General features: G+C 38.3%; 1 protein-coding gene across 2 annotated transcripts in view; it reads left to right on the top strand.

The window, feature by feature from the left end:
* slc35d1b (solute carrier family 35 member D1b) overlaps nucleotides 1–24,659 on the top strand; it is an 80,942-nt gene that overhangs the window by 40,383 nt on the left and 15,900 nt on the right. For both annotated transcript variants that reach the window (XM_058755212.1, XM_058755218.1), the window contains exon 7: nucleotides 11,595–11,697. In XM_058755212.1, coding sequence (XP_058611195.1) covers nucleotides 11,595–11,697 — 103 coding nt within the window. The remainder of the gene's footprint in view (nucleotides 1–11,594; nucleotides 11,698–24,659) is intronic.

Below are 24,659 nucleotides of genomic sequence, written 5' to 3'. Positions count from 1 at the left end.
TGGCCCACACAATCAGCTTTTGCTTGGCCCACATACCGCAATGACTTATGGTCCTAGTGTGTACCAAGTCTGGATTCCAGACAAGGACCACACATGGGCCATAACTGGCCCAAGTCTCAGCCAAGTTAATTACCAGACCTGGTCCACACTAGGACCGTAATTCATTGCGGTATGTGGGCCAAGCAAAAGCTGATTGTGTGGGCCAGAGCTGGCCCAGAGCAAAATTGCTATGTGGGACCATACCTGTATGACCATAGCTGGCCCTATTCTGGTCCTATATGCTAGACCAGATGAGTTCCACATGTCAGCCTCAACAAAACCATAACCAAGCCACTTGATACACACCCCTCCCAGATGAATAGTCACAACAACAACAACAATATTCTGAACAAATATTTAATCATGTTTAATCTGCAAACCAAGTTGAATGAATCTCACACCTAACATACAGCATTATGGTCAGTTCACACTTTCACAAAAACTACAAAAAACTATTACAAAAACATGCTTATTTGTTTTGCTTTGTCAGTGTGTTCACCCTGTTGGAGTATGGCAGTGTGAATTGGCTCTTAGGTGCTTTGGAAAACAAAACAAAAAACACTAAAAGAAATATATATTTGTTTAATGTTCACGCAATTAACCCAAAATTCTTGAATAAGGTAGTTTCTCTATTTTTGCAATATTCAAGTGTTCATGTCCTTGAATAATATCTGCATGAACCTAAGTCTGAAGAGTACACATAATATCTAGTAGACAGCAATCCTTGTGAGTGAGAAGTCTGGTGTGGAGGCTGGATCTTGAACTGACTTCTGTCCAGGTTATCAGTCTTCACGAACTGCCCTGAAATACAATTCAAACAAACAATGTAGTTTGAGGCTCTTACATTCACAATGCTCATTTTGGCCTCAATGGTGAAGTTTGCAGAAAATTCTGCTGGACTGAAATTTAGTCTTTGGTGAACAGTTTTCAAGAGTGCAAATAATATTTTAAGTATCTTTCAGGCTCGCGTGAGATTTCCACAAGCAACAAAGTCTGTTTGAACAAAAACTTCACTTCATTTAAAGTTAAAAAAATAATATACATACAGACCGTTACAGTTTGAAGAGAGGTGCATTCATAGTACTCTGGTTCCGTCTTACCATTGTTAATTTTAATTTCAAAGAACTTTTTTATTATCATCTGTCTTTTTTTGAATTATGATTGACCCCTCTGTAGGTTGTTGTGTATGAAGTGTTCTCAGAACAGAGTTAAACAAGATGGCCTTGTAGGACATACAGGAACCCAGACAGCAACATAGTGTTGGCCCAGATCCGGCCCTCGTGAAATCCATGCGGGCCAGATGTGGGCCAGATCTGGGCCGACACTGCTTGCTGTCTGGGAAATATTTTATTTTTTATTTTGAATATTTTGAATATTTGATAAACTTTTGAATGTGTGAGGTTTTACTTACTAGTCAGATGGTTCATGGCGCTTTGGAGATGTTCTTCGACAGAAGATCCGCTCCAGCTCTGCGTGCTGCCATCAGCATGGAAGAATAGGAACAATATGTCACATAGCCAACAAAATGTAGTATATAATGTCAGGATTATTAGAAATAAACAAACTACAGCAGAGGTGAAATGCAATAATAATAATAATAATAATAATATACAAAACATACAAAAAATCTTAAGATACCAGAATTCATATTTTTAGGTTTTACAGATGCATGATGATATAATTGAAATATATAGTGAAAAATTCATATAAAGTTATTTAATAAGATTTCTCAGATCACCTGTTTCCTGCATCTCTGTCAGCAGCTCCCATTACAAATTTTCTTGTAACTTCCCCTGTTTTAGGTATTTTTTTCTGACGCTCCTGATATCACAGTACAATTTATCAATATTTGTTCATGTAAGTGACGTCACCGATTGACCCCACAGTGCAGACTTTTAGGTTAAATTAATTAGCTTATAGTGACTTCCATTTATCTATTGACAAAGTATCAGCAAAACATTTACAAAACTATCAAAGCCGCTCATCTACACATAAAAGGTGCTTAAAAACTCAAACGTTCATTAATAAGAGCTCAAATCTATAAGTTAGCTTACCTCTAATTGTTAGTCTCTGATGCTAGCTAACAGTCTTTTTGAAGACACTAAACCACTCCTGTAAAGTAAAGATTCAACAGAAACGTGTCAATTACATGTAAGAAAGTGTCAGGAACGGTTGTATGTATTATTTGTGTAACTTTAGGGACTAAACTTACCTGAAAGCAGTTAAAACAACAGAGAGACAGCCTCTCGCTACTTGTCAGCTGAGTGAGTTGACACCGTTACCACGGTAAGCTCCTCCGCTCCAGTTTAAATGCAATTTGAATGCTCAACGCGCGCTCATTGGCTCTGTCCACACGAACGCGGTTATTTTCAAAACCGCAGCTTTTTCTATGCGGTTTGGCCGTTCGTCCTCACGCAAACGCTGCACCAGGTCACTGAAACCGAACATTTTGAAAACTCCTGCCAGGGTGAAGATTTTTGGCTTGTGACGTCGGAGCCTGCGCTGTTATCTCCGCCTACTGGAAACTTTTTCAGGCTTCTGATTGGCCAACATGGCCTAAAACACATCAAAGTTATGTATTTACATAAATAGTACATAAAAGTCAAATAAAATGTCCTGAAACTTCATCATGTATTGTTTAGTAGGCCTACATCAAACTGTAAATTGAATGAGAATATGAAAGCAGTGAATGCAAAACATTGTTTGAAGTCAGTTGTATATAAATAAAACAACAGGATATACTATTCTATAATATAACATATAATATCATATCATATAATATCATATGAGGCATGAATATAATTTCACATGTAAACAATTAAACACACAATATGAGCTTTATGTTATGCATTTTAAAAATATATTTTAAAAATGTATTTCAATATATTTAACAGTGTTTCACAGATATGTGAATATATTACCTTTCTGTATGGGAAAACATTGGGATTTTAGTCAAAAAGATTTTAAATGTGGGTCAAGATTGGCAATACTTACTGTATGTGGCCCACATATCTACATTTGACATCTGGCCCATGTCTTGTGTGCCGTCTTAAACCCGGTACCATCTCTGCCAAACCTGGGCCATGTTTGGCCCACATGCTGTATGCCAGTGCCGGATGAATGGCAGATGAATGTATGTATGTATATATGTATATGTGTGTGTGTGTATATATATATATATATATATATATATATATATATATACACACACACAAAACAACAGAATATACTATTCTATAATATACTATATAATATCATATATTATATAATATCATATGAGGCATGAATATAATTTTGCATACAAGTAAACACATAATAGCACACAAAACATGAGCTTTATGTTATGCATTTTCAAAATATATTTAACAGTGTTTCACATATATGTGAATATATTACCTTTCTGTATGGGAAAACATTGGCATTTTACTCAAAAATATTTTAAATGGATTTTAAATGTGGGTCAAGATCGGCAATACTTATGTGGCCCACATATATATATTTGACATCTGGGCCAAATACTACATTTGACATCTGGCCCATGTCTTGTGTGCCGTCTTAAACCCGGTACCATCTCTGCCAAACCCGGGCCATGTTTGGCCCACATGCTGTATGCCAGTGCCGGATGAATGCCAGCTGTGCCAGATGCATGCCAAATCTGGGCCAAATTTGTTTGCTGACTGGGAATAAGAGAGATAAATGCCAAAATGAATCTCAGACGTGAACATATTATTTGCTTTGCTTAAACTTTTCATGTACAAATTAATTTCTTTTTAGAATTAATTTGTACATGAATGGATTAAGCAAAGCAAATATGTTCATGTCTGAGATTCATTTTAGCATTTATATAGAAAAACTAAACTATAGCTGAACTTTAGTGAGGGGACATTGTTCCACTTAGCATCATGATAAAAAAAAAAACCTTTAATTCAAATTCTGAATGCATTACAGATAGTCTAGTATGTGTGCAAAGAGTGCTCCCTTTCTAATTTCAAATGCACTGAGCCTGTCACTCATTTCAGTTCATCGGTTCAATGGACGTGTCTGTGATTAGCTACATTGCTCAACGCTACAAACATTGTAAATAAGAACATCTGATGCTCTCCAGAGCGCAAATGCAAATATGCACAGAAGAGTTTGCCAAATATGTTATTATTACAGTTTCAATTAAGGGTGCTCTTGTTTTTTTTGTTTTGTTTTTTATTTTTGTGTGTGGCGGCGTATTTCCAGCTGAAACGGAATATTGAGTAGAGGGCAGGGTTTTATATTTGCGCTCCTCCTCATCTCTCACTCACAGCAAACTAATGGTCGGAGGGGTGTGGTTAAGCATATTCTGCCCAAGCCGTCAAACTGACATCATCAGAGAAGGCATGCCTGAAGCAAATTATCAGATTTTGATTAAAGATTACCAAATAACACTACTTTTTTTCAGAGGATTAACTTTCACAGATTAATTGTTGACCTTAAGACTAGCGCTATCAAAATAAATATTGTAAATTTTGATTTCATGTGGACTTTAACATCTCAGGTAATGTCCGTGGTATAATGACGACAGTGGTTACATATAAATATATTTTAATTGATCAAAATTATTGCTAGGAACATTTCAGTTGTGTCCCTACTAAATTCTGTGTCCTTGAATTAAAGGCATTTTTTATTAACAAATTTGGAAAAAATTAAAGTTCCCAAAGTCTAATGTAGTCTGTGATAGATCGGCAGCACGGAGCACAAGTTAAATGAACAATTCTTCACTTTAATACAAGTTATAACATGAATGTACATCTGAGGATATGTTGAAAAATAAAGTACAATTTACAATCACACATTATTTCTGTGCCTATAAGCGGTTTTATACCAGGGAAATCATCAGTAGAACCGCCTGTGAAGAATGTGTCAGTTACGTGACATTTACCAAAGCCATCTAATCATATCACCAAAATTATAAATACATTTGCCTATACATTTGTGTAGAATATAAACAAGTTTTTATAACAATCATTTAAATGACTATCCCCCAGTTTCACAGGCAAGGCTTAAAGGGGTCATCGGATGCAAAATTCACTTTACAAGTTGTTTGAACATAAATTTGTGTTGAAAGTGTGTGTACACATCCATCCTATAATTATAAAAATCCACCCAGTGTTTTTTTTTTTTTTTTAATCCCTATTTTAAAATCTGAATAATGCACAACAACACCTGAACTCTGGTGTTATCATTCTCGGGGACTTTAATAAAGCAAATCTCTCCCGTGAACTGCCAAACTACAGACAGCATGTTACATGTCCCACCAGAGACAGTAATATCCAATATATTACTGTCTCTGGTGGGATATGTAACATGCTGTTGCATCACAATAAAGGATGCGTATCGCTCCGTCCCCAGAGCAGCTCTAGGACTCTATGACCACTGCCTGGTTCATCTTATACTGACTTACAGGCAAAAACTTAAATCTGCAGTAAAGATGGCAAAGAGACGGACTAACGAAACAGAACGGGCATTACAAGCCTGTTTTGATCTCACTGATTGGAGTGTTTTTGAAGCTGCCACCAACGACGACGTGGTGATCTGGACGAGCTCACAGAGACTTTAACTTCATATATCAGTTACTGTGAGGATATATGCATCCCTAACAGTACTCATTTAACATTCAACAATGACAAGCCATGGTTCACAGCAAAACTCAGACATCTCCGTCAGGCCAAAGAGGATGGCTACAGGAAGGGGGGACAGAGTCTTGTACAATTAGGCCAGAAACACACTGAATAAGGAGATTAGAGTGGCTAAGAGGAACTACACTAAAAAGCTAGAACACCAATTTTCTGCCAATGACCTGTATCGGTGTGGAAAGGTCTGAAAGCCATCACCAACTACAAGACATCATCCCCCAGCACTGCGGCCAATCAACAACTTGCTGAAGACCTGAATGAGTTTTACTATAGATTTGAAACTCCCAGTCTAACACCCTACACCCGCTCTGATCATCTCTCCACACAACCATTAACACCTCCAGCAACCCCCCTCTCCCCCACACCTGCACTTCAGATCGGTGAAAATGATGTGTGTCAGGTCTTCAGAAAGAACAAAAGAAAAAAGGCACCAGGCCCAGACGGTGTGACACCGGCCTGTCTGAAAACCTGTGCTGACCAGCTGGCCCCCATCTTCTCACAGATATTTCAACAGATCATTGGAGCTGTGCGAAGTCCCTGCCTGCTTCAAACGCTCCACCATCATCCCCGTCCCAAAGAAACCCAAGATAATAGGACTTAATGACTACAGACCTGTCGCTTTAACGTCTGTGGTCATGAAGTCTTTTGAGAGGTTGGTGTTGGCTTATCTGAAGGATATCACTGGACCCTTACTGGACCCCCTGCAGTTTGTTACCGAGCAAACAGGTCCATGGATGATGCAGTCAACATGGGACTGCAATTCATCCTGCAACATCTGGACAGACCAAGGACTTATGTGAGGATCCTGTTTGTGAACCTTAGCTCCGCTTTCAACACCATCATCCCTACACTCCTCCAGACTAAACTAACCCAGCTCTCTGTCCCTAGCTCTATCTGTCAGTGGATCACCAGTTTTCTGACAGATAAGCAACAGCTAGTGAGAACTGATAAATTCACACCCAACACCTGCACCATCAGCACTGGTGCCCCTCAGGGTTGCGTCCTCTACCCCCTCCTCTTCTCCCTGTACACAAACGACTGCACAACTAAAGACCCCTCTGTCAAGCTCCTGAAGTTTGCGGACGACACTACAGTCATTGGCCTCATTCAGGACGGTGACGAGTCTGCCTACAGACAGGAGGTTAAAGAGCTGGCTGTCTGGTGCAGTTATAACAACCTGTGGAGATGATAGTGAACTTCAGTAGGAACCCTCCTGCACTCCCCCCACTCACCATCATGGACAGCACTGTGGCTGCAGTGGAGACATTCAGGTTCCTGGGCAACATCATCTCTCAGGATCTGAAGTGGGGCACTCACATAGACTCCATTGCTAAAAAGGCCCAACAAAGGTTGTACTTCCTTCGCCAGCTGAGGAAAATGTTAAATGTTCTCCCACTGTGCAATAAAAATGTGCAATAACCGTATTAATTCATCACCCTACATTTTATTTCTTATTTTTTAATTCTATTTCTATTCTGTTTTGTCTATAGCACACATGTACATACAATTTATAATTATTATTATTTTATTTTTTGTGGTTTATTTATTTATAAATATATATATATATGTGGAGACAAGTGCAAACTTTTATTAATAAACATAGTCGAATCACAGGCAGGGTCAAACAACGGCAAACAGGAATGGCAGGGACAAGACAAAGAGTAGTCCTAGGGCAAGTGTGGGTCTTCGATCGGCGAACAATATCCAATGGAGCAAGGCAGAGAGATAATCCAGGTACACGAGCTATAATCCAAGAGAGGTGCAAACAGTGTCCGAACGGCAAGGCAAGGGGTTAATCCAGGAAACACGGGCTAGAATCAAAACACGAGAAAAACAGGCAAGGCAAGACTATGACAACAAACTGGGCTCCGTAGAGTAGCTATCGCTTTGAGAGTGATAAACGCTATACAATACTGCGCAAAGAGGAAGAGGAAGTCCATGGTTTATGTAGGGTGTGAGATCAGTGTGATCAGTGCAATGGCTGATGGGAATTGTAGTGCAAGGTAATGTGAAACAGTCTGTGTAGTGTGAGAGTCAATATGATGGAAGGGTGACCTCTGGTGGCAATCAGACGGTAGGCCACGAACCGGATTCGTAACAATATATATGATATTATATACTTATTTAAATGCAATTTAGTGATATTATATACCTATTTAAATGCTGTTTTAACTCACAAATGCAACCAAAATATATAACATGAACATTTATCTGAAATGTTCACATCCTGTACCTCAATTGGGACATTCACAAAAAAAAATAGGCCTACACTTTTTTTCTTTTTTCTTTTTTTTTTTTTTAAATGGTTAAGAAAATAAACTATTTAAAAATCTATTCTGGCTGCTACTATGGGCTCAGTCCAAAAAATATTTTCTACAGATAACCAAATTACAAGCAATAGCAGAAAATAAATACAATAGAACAAAGATACAGTACAAGTTCAATAAACGGTGCTTTTCAGGTTTTTCAGCTCAGTCTAATAAATTTTCAGATACACTACAGAAATGTAATACTCAAATGTAAAATAACTGCGTAGTCTTCAATGTATAAGTTAAATATAGATTAATCATTTTTGATGTTACAAAAGTTATTTAGTCAGGAGTAGTAAGCACTTGTATTTTTCTTTGACAGCATTAGATTTATTATTAGTTTGCTTTCACTTCAAGAACGAAAGCATAGATTCCTTTTTTTGTGTGTGTGTGTGTGTGAACAATTATTTTATTGGCAGTCAGTTCAGGATAGCACAAAACATAACACACCAATTCCAATCTAGACTGCAGTCATACCCCCACCCACCAACCCACTAGGCACACTGTGCTGAGGAAAATACAAAATATTGCAGTGGAGAAAAGTACAAAGTGTAATATTTCAATCACAAGAGAAAAAAATTAAAAATAAATAAATAAATTGTACATCAAAAAGAATAAACAAAAGATTTAACAATGTCAAAAGTGGCACTCCAGGTCTTCAAAGTTTTTGTCTTTGCCCCATGAATATGAGCTGTAGATAGTTCCATAGAAACAATGTCCAGCAAAGATAAGCCCCATACACGTCTGGTCACTGAATGGGGAGGAACCCAGCAACTGACTAACATTTTCTTTGCAGCAGTAATCGCAGCTAAAAGTAAGTTTCTCTGTTGCGGAGACAGAGCCAATTCAGAAAAATAATTTAAGAAGAAAAGATCTGGAGTCAAAACTACATCCTTTTCTAATAGGAATGATATGTCATGAGCAAGCTGAGTCCAGAAAGGAGAAAGTGCAGAGCATTCCCAAAAAAATGTAAATATGTACCGCCCCCTGTGGACATAAACTGCAATTTGGGGAAGGTGACACATGCATATAGAAACATTTTAAAGGGGACAGATAGAGTCTATGTAGTAATTTCCAATGGATCATCTGATGATTTGGGTTTTTTGAGGATGATGTGATTTGATCAAATTTTATCAGAAAATAAAGTTTGTAAGTCACGACTGATATCCTTAGACCAGATAGTTGTTATGTATAATGTTTTGTATGATTGTTTGAGGAGAAAAGAGTAAATAATTGAAGCAGAAATAACAAAATTATCATTGGGAAGGATTACTTTTCGCAAGGGATGTACAGGCAATTGTGCATCCCAGGGAACTCCATATGCGCGAAGCGCAGACCTAATGCGAAGATGCATGAAAAAGGACACCTATCTTCCTGGACACCGTTCTCCAAGTAGAAATAAAATGTGTTATGATAGGGCCAAAACGAAGTTTACATTGTCTAAGTGAGACACCAGCAAAAACCAAATGCTCTACATTGTGAGGAGAAACAAGAGATTCTTCAATGTCCCAACATGAGGTTGACACATTTGGTTTAAACCAGGCTGACAGTGCACAAAGAGTAAAGGAGTCAGCGTATAATTAAAAATTTGGAAAGGACCAGCCACCATCTGATGTGTTACGCTGTAAAGTAGATAATTTAATTCGGGGGCATTTACCATTCCAAATATATTGAGAGATCACTGAATCAAGTTTTTTCCAATAGCCAGCAGGTGGGGGTAGAGGAATCATAGATGAATAGAAATGAACGCGAGGAAGGATGTTCATTTTAACACCAAAACGCGCATTTTGATGTAATTTTGTCTGTATTTATTCATTAATGCACAAAAAAAGTGGAAGAGAGCTCAATTCAGTATTCGCGCGGTGTAGACACTTCAGGCGCTTCAGATGTGTGCGCAGAAAACTTCTCACATATGGCGTGCGACTTTTATGCTCACCTTGTGCCTTCGGGAAGTCCTTGTATCGAGTCCTGATACGTGAGTTTGAACGGGTATGCATGCATTGGCGGTAATGCATAGACAGATATTATGTGAAAATGTGGACAGCGCCAAAATAAAGGTGCCTATTTATACTACAGATATCTATATTTTACGCGTGGCATCGATGCATCGTATCGACCTGCCAAGGACCAGATAATTTTTTTTATTATGTCCTGATATGGAAAACCACGGAATTCAATAGGGTGTCCTAACTTTTTCACATGACTGTGTGTGTGTGTGTGTGTGTGTTTGTAAAGGAGAGAGAGCAGCAGAAAGAGTGTACTTTTGTAAAAATAAAAAAAAAACGTAATTTTGTAGCAAAAACATGGAAATTTGTTGTTTTTATCTTCTTGTTTACTGCATTTGTTTGCTTGGTCAGTGTGTTTTGGTTCTTTTGCTATTGTTGGCCGGACCTTTGAAATAACTGAAATCAAAACATAAAAGATTTGTTGTTTGTCTTAAATTGGGTAAATTAAAAAAAACAGTGGTTTAATTTAAAGATTTTTTTTTTCTATTGCTCTTTGCTTTAAAAAAGGTAAAAAAAAATTTTTTAATAATTATCAATGCCGAACGATATGAAACTTTATAGTCAAGTCAAGTCACTATTATTTGTATAGCGCTTTTAACAATGCAAATTGTGTCAAAGCAGCTTTACAGTATTTAGACGGGGAAATAGTGTGTCGAAGTAGTGTCATTCTCCTCTGGCCAGACAAAATCAGCAGTTGTGCAGATTGTACAGAGGACTCATCTGGTTCCTGTGGTCTTGTCCCAATGGCCGTCTAGGAGACAGGGTCTTCACTGGGGATCAGTCTCTGAGGCTCATCTAGTTGTCCTGGTCTCTGCTGACGTTCAGGGCTGTAGAGGTCATCTCTAGGTGCTGATCCACCATCTGATCTGGATACAGTCTGGATCTGGTGGCTACGGTGACCTCAGAATAAGAAAGAAACAGACTAATGTTAGCATAGATGCCATTCTTCTAACGATGTAACAAGTACATCGGGTGTTTTGGGAAGTGTTCCCGTTTCCGGTTGACCTAATTAATGCAGCCTAACAATCCTTTAACGGATTTGAATAATAGAAATGCGATAGTGTATTATGTGTAAGCCAGGTTAAAGAGATGGGTCTTTAATCTAGATTTAAACTGACAGAGTGTGTCTGCTTCCTGAACAGTGTTAGGTAGATTGTTCCAGAGTTTGGGTGCTAAATAGGAAAACGATCTCCCGCCCGCAGTTGATTTTGATATTCTAGGTATTATCAAATGGTTTTTTGAGATCGCAGCGGACGTGAAGGACTATAATGCGATAAGAGCTCACTCAAATACTGAGGTGCCAAACCATTCAGGGCCTTATAGGTAATTAGCAAGATCTTACAATGTATATATCGTTGATAAATTTTTTAGCTATATCGCCCAGCCCTTGATTGGTTATTTTATTCAGAAGGTGGGACTTCCTGCGATAAAGCGCCTACATTAAGCATTGCATTTTTCCCCATTCAAAACTATACAAGTGACATGTCTTGGGTATAGTCTTTGGTATAATTATGAATTATATTATTTACTTTTTTTTATCTATCTTCAATTAATTTGCCTTCATCTGATTTTCACAGTACAGATTTATCTTTTGACCTCCATGGATATGTGTTCATTACACTTAACAACATTCTGACTGCTACTAATGGGGCTTATATGAAACAAAAACTGGACGCCAAGGTAAGTTATCTCATAAGCCTGATTTATGCTTGAGACATCCACTCAAGAGCATGTGTGTGTGTTCTGCTTAGAAAAAGTAAAGTAAAAGTGAATGCATGCTGTGTGTTGCGGTGAGAATTGTCTGCCAATTGCCCGTGGTTCGCAGTTGATGGTCAGAGCATGGAAAGGACCTGACAGGAAATCTTTTCCCTGTCAGTAATTTCCTGTTGTTTATAATTCCTTATATTGTCTGAAGCATGCATCTATACATGACAATAACATTGGCTGGCGACAGCCTATGACATCATTACTGGCGCGAGCACAGTATTAACCCTCTGGTGCTCCTTATTTGGGAGTCACACTTGTGATCTTCACGGTCAAAAGTGAAGACACCTAAAATTATTTTCTATTACTTTTCAATTATGGCAGTATTTCATGTTAAAATAGAGCCAATGCCTTTAAAATCCAATTTTTTAAGACAGATTAGTGCCATCTGATGGGCGTAAAATTAGAAAAAAATCTGCAATTCCATGGTTTAGCCCATAGATTCCCACATAGCTCTATATAAAAGGCCTATAAATTCTCTAATTGTTTTTAGGGTCACACTTTATATTAGGTGGCCTTAACTACTATGTACTTTCATCAAAAATAAGTACAATGTACTTATTGTGTTCATATTGTATTGCAAAACACTTCTGCTGCTATTGAGGTGGGATATGGGTAAGGTTAGGGACAGGTTAAGTGGTATGGGTAGGTTTAAGAGTGGGTTAAGGTGTAAGGGATGGGTCAACAGTGTAATTATAAATGTAATTACAGAAATTAATTACATATGTTATTATATAAAGGTGTTATTAATATAAGTACAATGTAAGAACAAGTATGTACACAATAAGTGCATTGTACCAAATGATTAATTTAAATGTAAGTACATAGTAGTTAAGGCCACCTAATATAAAGTGGGACCGTTTTTAGACATAAATACTTATTTTATTAAGTTGTGGGTTTGGATATATACTTAGACATTTTCAAAGACAACGTTTTGTAAAGGTTTAGATTTTTTTTGGTTTGAAATGTTGATTTAAAGCGTCAGTTTTTGAATTATTATTACTACAGTCAAACCTGAACACAGAGAAAGCATTTTGTTACACAAAATATAAAAATTGGTACCACTTTATTTTAAGGTGTCCATAATACAGAGCAATTACCTAGTTAAGTATTTAGTAGTAGCCGTAGTACTTACAGTCGTGGTCAGAATTATTGGCACCCTTGCTAAATATGATCAAAGAAGGCTGTGAAAATTAATCTGCATTGTTGATCCTTTTGATCTTTTATTCAAAACAATTCACAAAAATCTAACCTTTCATTGGAGAATAATAATTTAAAATGGGAGGAAATATCATTATGAAATAAATGTTTTGCTCTAATACAAATTGGCCACAATGAACGGCACCCTTTTATTCAATACCTTTTGAAACCTCCATTTGCCAGTTTAACAGCTCTAAATTTTCTCCTATAATGCCTGATGAGGTTAGAGAACACCTGACAAGAGATCAGAGACCATTCCTTCATCCAGAATCTCTCCAGATCCTTCAGATTCACAGCTCCATGACGGTGCTTCAGTTCACCTCTCTCATTTTCTACAGGGTTCAGGTCAGAGGACTGGAATGGCCACAGCAGAAGCTTGGTTTTGTGTCCAGTGACCCATTTTTGTGTTGTTTTTGAGGTTTGTGTTTGGATTATTGTCCAATTGGAAGATCCAAACATGGCCCATTATAAGATTTCTAACAGAGTCAGTCACTTGTTGATTTTTTATCTGTTGGTATTTGATAGAATCCATGATGCCATGTATCTAAATAAGATGTCCAGTACCTCAAGCAGAAATATATATATACAACATTAAAACTACAGCAGTATATTTCATTGTACACATGGGGTACTTTTTTATCCCTGTGTGCACCAAACCCATCTTGAGTGTTTGCTGTTCCAGTTCCAGTCGTGTCTGACAACTGAATATGCTGGAGAAAGTTTTTGGATGAGTGAGGAGAATTTTTCTTGAAACCCTCCCAAACAACATGTGGTGATGTAGGGGCTGTTTGCCAATTTTTTTTTTTTAAGGTTTTCTGACCCCAGCTGTGGTCCTTGAAGAGTCTTTGGCCACTCAAATTCTCCTCCTCACCGTGCAGTAGGACGATATAGACACATGTCCTCTTCCAGGCAGATTCATACAATTTTCTGTTGATTGCAAATTCTTTAGTTATTGCCCTGATGGTGGAAATTATAATTTTCACTGCTCTAGCTCTTTTCTTAAAGCCACTTCACTAATTTGTGAAGCTCAATTATCGTTTGCTGCACATCAGAAATATATTCTTTGTTTTTTCTTGTTGTGATGGATGATTAAGGGAATTTGGACTTTGTTTTCCCTCCTATTTATATTTCTGTGAAACAGGAAGCCATGGCTGGATAATTTCATGTTCATAATCCCCCTGGAGTGCTCAAAATTGTAAATATGAATGGGAATATACTTCAGAGATATTTTACTCATGAGAATTTCTAGGGGTACCAATAATTGTGTCCAACGTGTATTTGTATTTCATAATGAGATTTTCCCCCATTTTCAATTGTTTTAGTTCAATGAAAGGTTAGATTTTTGTGATTTTTGTTTGTTTTTTTTGTTTTTAAATAAAAAAATCAAAAGGATTAATAATGCAGGTTTATTTTCAGAGCCTTCTTTGATTATATTTACCAAGGGTTCCAATAATTCTGACCACGACTGTACATGAAACGAAATGTATTTACCATGTAACTAAGTTATGGAGCAACCTGTACTTACAGTTTGTAATTATGTAGATGTAATAGGCAGCTACTTTTACACATATGTAAGAGACCGAGTCTGTTACACAACTACTTATGTAACCAAACAATTGTTACATGTGTGTTGCAGACTTTATACAACGTAATTATAAATGTAAGTACACAGACATAAGCTACTTAAAATAAAGTGTATCAAGATTGTACTTGAGTGTACTTCATTTGTATCTATACTGTACAACTTATCCAGCTGCACCTTAGTTTGATTTAACCCACCAGTACACAGCTTAAATACATGTAATACATTTCTAATTACATTACAATTACATAATATTACACAAACATAAGCTACTTAAAATAGTGTATCAAGATTGTACTTAAGTGTACTTCACGTGTATCTATGTTGTACACCTTATCCAGCTGCACCTTTTGGCGCTTTTCCACTGCATGGTACGGCACAGTACGGTTCACTTTTGGGGGGTTTTCCACTGGGTACAGTACCTGTTACTTTTTTTAGTACCTCGGCCGAGGTTCCAAGCGAACCATACCGTTACCAAAACGTGATGTGTAAACTCAGCTGATCACTGATTGGCATTGCAATTACCTAATATTAAACAGGCATAAGCTACTTAAAATAAAGTGTATCAAGATTGTACTTAAGTGTACAAGTAGCTGTGTAACAGACACAGTCTGTTATAGAGCCCTGCACGGGCCTCAAATTTAGGCTCTAGCCCGGCCCTGGCCCGAGACGCTCAGGCCCTAGCCCGGCCCATGTCCGACAGCTTATCAGAATTACCGGCCCGAGTCTGACCCGAGCCCGTCTTTCCCCCCTTTTTTGTAATGGCAAAGTGATTTATATTTCGTTTATTTATTTATTTTTTTTATTAAGTTCATTTAGAAAAATGTTTGGAGCATTTTTTGTTCATTAAATAAGTTTTTCCGTAAGGTAACGACCAAGCGGCCAGCGGCAGACCGGCAGGCTGATCATAGCTTATATTTGATGAATTTAGCCTTCTCAAATCATCACGACTTGCCTAAAATAAAATCTATAGATATACTGAAACAGTTCAAGCATATAACAATGTTTAAACATTAAACCTAGATAAATGTGCGCCGCATCCAATAGTTTGTGCGGAGAGTGGAAGCTAAAGCGCAGGACTTGGAGGCACCAGCACAATCACTTGCATTTTTTTCAATGGAAACAACTTAAAATAATTCTGGCTCATAAAGGTAATTGAGATGAGTAATACATCATTCGGAACTGTAAAGGGTCTACTTTTATTTGTGTGCACTTACAATATCAACAAAACGTCATGCTTTTATAAAATAAAGAAAACGATGCGCTTTCTGCCGTCTTGTCTTGAACAGGAGCGCTTCACAAAAATGAACCGAAAGTCACAGACATGATAAATATATCTATAGAAAGATTTAAATTACTACTTAATGGAATAAATCAAATCGAAAACAAAAACTCTTTCATTATAATCATAATCCGCGAAGATGCAATTCTCTCCAAAGGCGCGTCTAATGAGGAGATGGCGAGTCAGGATCATCATCTTCATCTTTGTGACACTGACACAGAAAACACTAGTTTATTAGTAAATAATTCAAATATCTCCTTACTATTTCCCCCGAACACATTCACGATAATTAGCTTTTGCTGGGGCTTTACGGCAAGCTTTATTGCGTGTATTTGAACGCATAACTCTTCAGCTGCACTGACGGCACTCGCTGCTGCTGCTGCGGCTGCGGGACACTAAACACCGTCGAGCCGCTCTCGGTCGCGTCACGGTCTCGTGTTGTTTCCACTAGCGTGGCTATTTTTTTCCATCACTAATTGATGGATGTCTAAAATATAAAAATAAGGAGAAGCCTAAAACAGGCCCGAGGCCCAGCCCGCGTCTGAACTAGGATGTGAAAATTGGCCCGAGGCCCGGCCCTAGGAACGTAAAAAAGTCGGGGCCCGTAAAAGCCCGGGCCGAAATGCAGGGCTCTAGTCTGTTACATATGTGTAACAGTAGCTGCCTATTACATCTACATAATTACAAACTGTAATTACAGGTTGTTCCATAACTTAGTTACACAATAAGTACATTTTGTTTCATGTAAGTACAACGGCTACTACGAAGTACTTAATTAGGTAATTACTCTGTATTATGACACCTTAAAATAAAGTGTTACCTTAAAATTCTATAAAAAGTAACAAAAATTAACAGGAATGTTTTATCAGAGCTTAATCCTTCTGGGTCTGATCTGATTTCAACCTCTTATTTCAATTTTCTGAGTTGTTATGGCTATTTGGTTATAACCATACCAATTCATTTGAATGTGTATATTTGTGTATGTGTGCGTGTGTATGTGTGTGTGAGTGGATGTGCCTGTTTTGCACTCTTGATGTTTCAGAGTGTAACCCCTTCCTTGCCCTTCCACTTTTTTACTGCATTGTAGTTGAATTATTGCTTTTATTTTATGTATTTGCTGTGTTACAGTCCAAGGTTATGGGTGTTGCCCCTAGGACGCCTTGACAGCTGTCAGTGACACTAATCCCTTCGGCCAAAGGTCTGAGCTGTTACCTGTTAAGGGCTGGGCTTTGAGGAAGCCTGAACCCAGGGCAGAGTTCAAAGGCTTGTAATCAGAAACAAAGAGATTCCTTTAAGGGGATATGGCCGGGCCTGGCCTGTCACCCAGGGGCTACCACCAGGTCTCTCAAGAGCTTGCTCAAAAGGAACTGAGGCAACAGATCCTTGGTAGCAAACACCCTGCTTAGGAAAGGTATCACAAAGGATACATCAGTAGAGTGGGGCCGAAAGTGAGAACTCAGAGAAAGGGTAAAGTATTTTAGAAAGTGTGCAGAATGCTTAGCGTGCACACTTACCATGATATAAATTTTAGAAATTGCACAGAAGCTCAGTGTGTGCACTTACCATAAACATGGATTTTAGAATCACCATCGTTAAGGGGTTACTGAGGCTGAGACAGGCCTAGGAACCCCATGTGACTGTGACACACTCAAGCAGTTACTTAGTTCAGCGGAAATGACATACCTCATAGAAAAACCCTCCAATTGAGGGGCGAATCACCAAATCAACCACAGTAATCATAGGACAGGATTAGGCTCATACATAACTTGAAGAAGCGAAGCAACCAACTCTCAGAATGAGAAGGGGACACAGACGCTCAACTTGGGAGCAGTCTGCTCATAGATTACCCTCTAGTGTGAGGGGAGCGCCAAAAGCTCAACCACAAGAGCAGCCTATCAGGGAGGCAGAAAAGGGCCTAACAACCTGGTATTGCTGCCTCACCAGAGCTCTGGGGAGCGAAGAACTCAACTCTCAGAATGAGAAGGGGACACAGACGCTCAACTTGGGAGCAGTCTGCTCATAGATGACCCTCTAGTGTGAGGGGAGCGCCAAAAGCTCAACCATAAGAGCAGCCTAAGGGGGAGGGCAGCGAAAGGCCTGACCCCCTGACATGGCTGCCCAATGGAGCTTCACAGAGTGGAGATCTCAAATCTCAGGATGAGAACGGAGGAGTGGAGAACTTGACTCACAGAACGAGAGGAGAACTCAATGCTCGTTTGGGAGTGGCATGCGCATAGGTGACCCTCTATGGAGAGGGGAGCACTGCTAGCTCAACCAAAAGCAGCCCACCAGGGAGGCAGAAGGTGGCCCAACAACCTGGTGTGGCTGCAAACCAGAGCTCCAGAGAGCGGAAACTCAGATCTCTGAATGGGAGAAGAACTCAAAGACACTCACAGAGTTCCCACTCTTTCACGAACACCAGATTGAAGGACTTTCAAGGACTTTTTAAAGCACTATTTATTTTATATCAAGCACCTATCAAATTCACACCCCAGTATATGTAGTGTCATGAAAGACCTTACAGTACTTAACATTTCACTTTGAATGTGTAGGTTTCATAAATTTAGACTGTTTTGAGCAGTCATGTTCAAAGGAATTTAGTGAAATCCATTGAAGTCAGCACTGGTAATATTCAAATACAATTTCTAAAATACTGATAAAACATGCATAAAACTGGGTTTGCTGTAGTTCTTTTACAAGATTTAAATTTGAAAGAATTTCTCAATTGTTTAATTAATAAAAAGTGGTTAAATGTTGTAATGACATGGTAAAACATGTTAACGTTAAACATTTGCACATTCTCTCAATAGAGACGTTACTCATTAATAAATAAACTGAAGTCAAAATTATTTTGTAACTCACTTTTTATTGCAAATCCCATTTTATCTTTGACCTAGAGGAATGCAGCTGCTCAAACATGCAGCTGCTCAAAACTTCTATATTTTTTTGAAAATATTTCATGAACATTTTAAACCTTGTACATGTGCAAATCTGCAAAAATTATAAAGAAAAGAAAAAAGGACTGTCTATTTGCTTTTAAACTTTAAACGTTTTTCACTAAGCTGTTTTTCCAGTTTTTCAAGTTCTACATTTTCTCTGTAGCTCCAATGTCGCAGTAAGTTTTGGGAGTTCATTTTTAGTCCATCTCCTATCCTGAAAAGTCTGTCTTGCAGAGATTGACTAAAAAGGAGCTCCTAAAACTTACTGCCAGATTCTAGAAGATAAATTCTTCAAACAGTGGTACCAGAGGATGTGGTGCTGGTCCTTCAAGAGTCACTTTCAACTTATCTGTCCACCATGAAGCCTATAAAAAAATTAATCATGTATTTCACAACACTTCAGCATGTTATTCTTATTAAGTGAGGGCCATTTTTAAGCAAAGTCTCTGAGAACCTGACACCTTGTAATTCTGGAGACTCAAGGAAGGTTGCAGTTCTGGAAAATGGTGGCGCTGGAGACTAAATGGTTCCTGATGGTTTCACACCTAATTCTTCACATTAATTCTTAAAGGTGCTGTATGTAGGATTTTGACTCTACTAAAGCATAAAAATACCATAATATGTTTGCAGATATTTAAGAAACATGCTTTTCACACCGCAAGCGTGAGCGGCGCGTGAGCAGCGCATGAGCAGCGCATATTTTTTTTGGCGCCCATGTTAACAAATAAGCGCATTCACACCGGCAGCAGGAGCAGCGCATGAGCGTCAAGCAGGAGCGTCGCGTGAGCAGTGCTGCAGCGATGGTTTCGGCCCCAAGTCTATTTTTGCCGCGCCGCTCACGCTCAATTAAAGTGACAGCACACTTTTGATGGACAAAATAAATTTAACACAAAACGTGCTAAAATGCACAGAATAAGCATGTCTAGTGTGTTTTAAGATGAATTGGAGTATGTCAGGAAAGAAAATGAACAATCAAAAATATTTATAGAAGATTTACCCATTTTAACTTGTTTTTCATTTTTAATTGCCATAAGCAAATTATAACTTAAAGCATTTTATCAAACTCACAAGGAACAATTCATCTTGCTCAGGATCTTAATTTACAATGGAGTATATACAGTAGGCCTACATAAGAAATTCATTATTCATTCATTATTGACAGCTTCTATAAGAAATGGAGATTATGGGTAAAAGTATATATTATAAAAAAAAAATAATAATAATAAATAAAAAAAAAAACAGTATAAACAGCACTTTCTATATTTGAGTATGACTGAAACAACATGAAAGGAGATGTTTTTGTTGTTGACCATTTACACGCTAATCCCCAAGACTTCAAAACTTTCAAGTTTATAACTGACCAACTTCTAAAAACAAATTTATAGTTGTCGCTTTGGAGCCGCTGCTGTGACGCTGAACAAACGCTTCCAGTGTGAATACTCTGGCGAGTCTGCAGCTGCAGTGACGCTGTAGTTAGGCTGACGTGACGCTGCCGCGAAGCTGCCGCTTGCGGTGTGAAACCGGCGTAAGTTAACATACTTGTTTATCTGAAAAACAATGCTACAGTCAGTTATTCTCCTTTGAAAATGTGCATTCCGGCCCGGAATGTCTGTGTTTATTATGGTTTGTGAAACCCGCCCACTGCCAGTTTACCCAATTGAATTTCGGCACCGCGGGTTGCCAGTTGGCGGAAAACACAGCGTATTTAATTTCATTCATCGGCACGTGCGCTCGTTCCTGTTGGTGTCGTTAATCTGGCAACCTGTGTGTCTGAGGAGGAGGGGCCAGGTGAAAAAAACAGTCTCCAATATTTTGAATTTGGACTGCAATACCTAGTTCAACTGCTAGGTCAATCCTAGGTCAATCCTACATACAGCACCTTTGTAGGTGCTGTATGCGCAGGACAGTTTTCTTAAGGCCGCTCCTGCTGAATTTCTGACCATTACCGCCCACTCCCGCAACGTGTGTCTCCTGCTCCCAGAAACATTCTAATATTGTATATAATTTTCGCACATCAGGGAGCCGCTATATGCGGGGTACTGAAATCGCATTTGAATGAGCTCTTGCTGTTTTCTGTGTAAAGTGAGCACATCTTACAGTGCGTGCAGAATTATTAGGCAATTATTATATTCTGATTATATATTTTTAAGCACATTTTACCAATTCCAAACCACATAAATCTTAATAACTACTATTAATTTTATATTTAATCATTTATAAGTGATATATAATTGTCCATGAAGCTGGAAGTGAAAAACTTATATTCAGGTGTGCAGAATTATTAAAGGCAGTTTTTCTTTTACAGATGAAATGAGCCAAAAAAAAAAAAAGATTTAACTCAGACTGAAAAGTCAAAAATTATTAAATCCCCATGAGAAATATTCAAAATTAATGCAATACAGAAATTGCAAAGTTAAGACATGACCACTGGAGAGCAAAATGCTCATTGGGTCAGCGGGGTCAGAAAAAAACAGGTGGAGAAGAAAAGACATGTTAACTGCAAAATAGTTAAAGGTGCTGTATGTAGGATTGACACCTAGCGGTTGAACTAGGTATTGCAGTCCAAATTCAAAATATTGGAGACTGTTTTTTTCACCTGGCCCCTCCTCCTCAGACTTGACGCACACGCAGGTTGCCAGATTAACGAAAGGAACGAGCGCACATGCCGATGAATGAAATTAAATACGTTGTGTTTTCCGCCAACTGGCAACCCGCGGTGCCGAAATACAATTGGGTAAACTGGCAGTGGGCGGGTTTCACAAACCATAACAAACACAGACATAATTGTTTAATTAATAAAAAGTGGTTAAATGTTGTAATGACATGGTAAAACATGTTAACGTTAAACATTTGCACATTCTCTCAATAGAGACGTTACTCATTAATAAATAAACTGAAGTCAAAATTATTTTGTAACTCACTTTTTATTGCAAATCCCATTTTATCTTTGACCTAGAGGAATGCAGCTGCTCAAACATGCAGCTGCTCAAAACTTCTATATTTTTTTGAAAATATTTCATGAACATTTTAAACCTTGTACATGTGCAAATCTGCAAAAATTATAAAGAAAAGAAATAAAAAATGAAAAAAGGACTTTCTATTTGCTTTTAAACTTTAAACGTTTTTCACTAAGCTGTTTTTCCAGTTTTTCAAGTTCTACATTTTCTCTTTAGCTCCAATGTCGCAGTAAGTTTTGGGAGTTCATTTTTAGTCCATCTCCTATCCTGAAAAGTCTGTCTTGCAGAGATTGACTAAAAAGGAGCTCCTAAAACTTACTGCCAGATTCTAGAAGATAAATTCTTCAAACAGTGGTACCAGAGGATGTGGTGCTGGTCCTTCAAGAGTCACTTTCAACTTATCTGTCCACCATGAAGCCTATAAAAAAATTAATCATGTATTTCACAACACTTCAGCATGTTATTCTTATTAAGTGAGGGCCATTTTTAAGCAAAGTCTCCCAGAACCTGACACCTTGTAATTCTGGAGACTCGAGGAAGTTTGCAGTTCTGGAAAATGGTGGCGCTGGAGACTAAATGGTTCCTGATGGTTTCACACCTAATTCTTCACATTAATTCTTAAAGGTGCTGTATGTAGGATTTTGACTCTACTAAAGCATAAAAATACCATAATATGTTTGCAGATATTTAAGAAACATGCTAAGTTAACATACTTGTTTATCTGAAAAACAATGCTACAGTCAGTTATTCTCCTTTGAAAATGTGCATTCCGGCCCGGAATGTCTGTGTTTGTTATGGTTTGTGAAACCCGCCCACTGCCAGTTTACCCAATTGTATTTCGGCACCGCGGGTTGCCAGTTGGCGGAAAACACAACGTATTTAATTTCATTCATCGGCATGTGCGCTCGTTCCTTTCGTTAATCTGGCAACCTGCGTGTGCGTCATGTCTGAGGAGGAGGGGCCAGGTGAAAAAAACAGTCTCCAATATTTTGAATTTGGACTGCAATACCTAGTTCAACCGCTAGGTGTCAATCCTACATACAGCACCTTTAACTATTTTGCAGTTAACATGTCTTTTCTTCTCCACCTGTTTTTTTCTGACCCCGCTGACCCAATGAGCATTTTGATCTCCAGTGGTCATGTCTTAACTTTGCAATTTCTGTATTGCATTAATTTTGAATATTTCTCATGGGGATTTAATAATTTTGACTTTTCAGTCTGAGTTAAATCTTTTTTTTTTGGCTCATTTCATCTGTAAAAGAAAAACTGCCTTTAATAATTCTGCACACCTGAATATAAGTTTTTCACTTCCAGCTTCATGGACAATTATATATCACTTATAAATGATTAAATATAAAATTAATAGTAGTTATTAAGATTTATGTGGTTTGGAATTGGTAAAATGTGCTTAAAATATATAATCAGAATATAATAATTGCCTAATAATTCTGCACGCACTGTAAGATGTGCTCACTTTACACAGAAAACAGCAAGAGCTCATTCAAATGCGATTTCAGTACCCCGCATATAGCGGCTCCCTGATGTGCGAAAATTATATACAATATTAGAATGTTTCTGGGAGCAGGAGACACACGTTGCGGGAGTGGGCGGTAATGGTCAGAAATTCAGCAGGAGTGGCCTTAAGAAAACTGTCCTGCGCATACAGCACCTACAAAGGTGCTGTATGTAGGATTGACCTAGCGGTTGAACTAGGTATTGCAGTCCAAATTCAAAATATTGGAGACTGTTTTTTTTCACCTGGCCCCTGCACCTCAGACACACAGGTTGCCAGATTAACGACACCAGCAGGAACGTACATTTGCACATGTACAAGGTTTAAAATGTTCATGAAATATTTTCAAAAAAAATATAGAAGTTTTGAGCAGCTGCATGTTTGAGCAGCTGCATTCCTCTAGGTCAAAGATAAAATGGGATTTGCAATAAAAAGTGATTTACAAAATAATTTTGACTTCAGTTTATTTATTAATGAGTAACGTCTCTATTGAGAGAATGTGCAAATGTTTAACGTTAACATGTTTTACCATGTCATTACAACATTTAACCACTTTTTATTAATTAAACAATTGAGAAATTCTTTCAAATTTAAATCTTGTAAAAGAACTACAGCAAACCCAGTTTTATGCATATTTTATCAGTATTTTAGAAATTGTATTTGAATATTACCAGTGCTGACTTCAATGGATTTCACTAAATTCCTTTGAACATGACTGCTCAAAACAGTCTAAATTTATGAAACCTACACATTCAAAGTGAAATGTTAAGTACTGTAAGGTCTTTCATGACACTACATATACTGGGGTGTGAATTTGATAGGTGCTTGATATAAAATAAATAGTGCTTTAAAAAGTCCTTGAAAGTCCTTCAATCTGGTGTTCGTGAAAGAGTGGGAACTCTGTGAGTGTCTTTGAGTTCTTCTCCCATTCAGAGATCTGAGTTTCCGCTCTCTGGAGCTCTGGTTTGCAGCCACACCAGGTTGTTGGGCCACCTTCTGCCTCCCTGGTGGGCTGCTTTTGGTTGAGCTAGCAGTGCTCCCCTCTCCATAGAGGGTCACCTATGCGCATGCCACTCCCAAACGAGCATTGAGTTCTCCTCTCGTTCTGTGAGTCAAGTTCTCCACTCCTCCGTTCTCATCCTGAGATTTGAGATCTCCACTCTGTGAAGCTCCATTGGGCAGCCATGTCAGGGGGTCAGGCCTTTCGCTGCCCTCCCCCTTAGGCTGCTCTTATGGTTGAGCTTTTGGTGCTCCCCTCACACTAGAGGGTCATCTATGAGCAGACTGCTCCCAAGTTGAGCGTCTGTGTCCCCTTCTCATTCTGAGAGTTGGGTGCTTCGCTTCTTCAAGTTATGTATGAGCCTAATCCTGTCCTGTGACTACTGTGGTTGATTTGGTGATTCGC

The sequence above is a fragment of the Onychostoma macrolepis genome, chromosome 02, assembly GCF_012432095.1.
Source record: "Onychostoma macrolepis isolate SWU-2019 chromosome 02, ASM1243209v1, whole genome shotgun sequence".
Taxonomy (NCBI): domain Eukaryota; kingdom Metazoa; phylum Chordata; class Actinopteri; order Cypriniformes; family Cyprinidae; genus Onychostoma; species Onychostoma macrolepis.
This window is presented reverse-complemented; position numbering and strand designations above follow the sequence as displayed.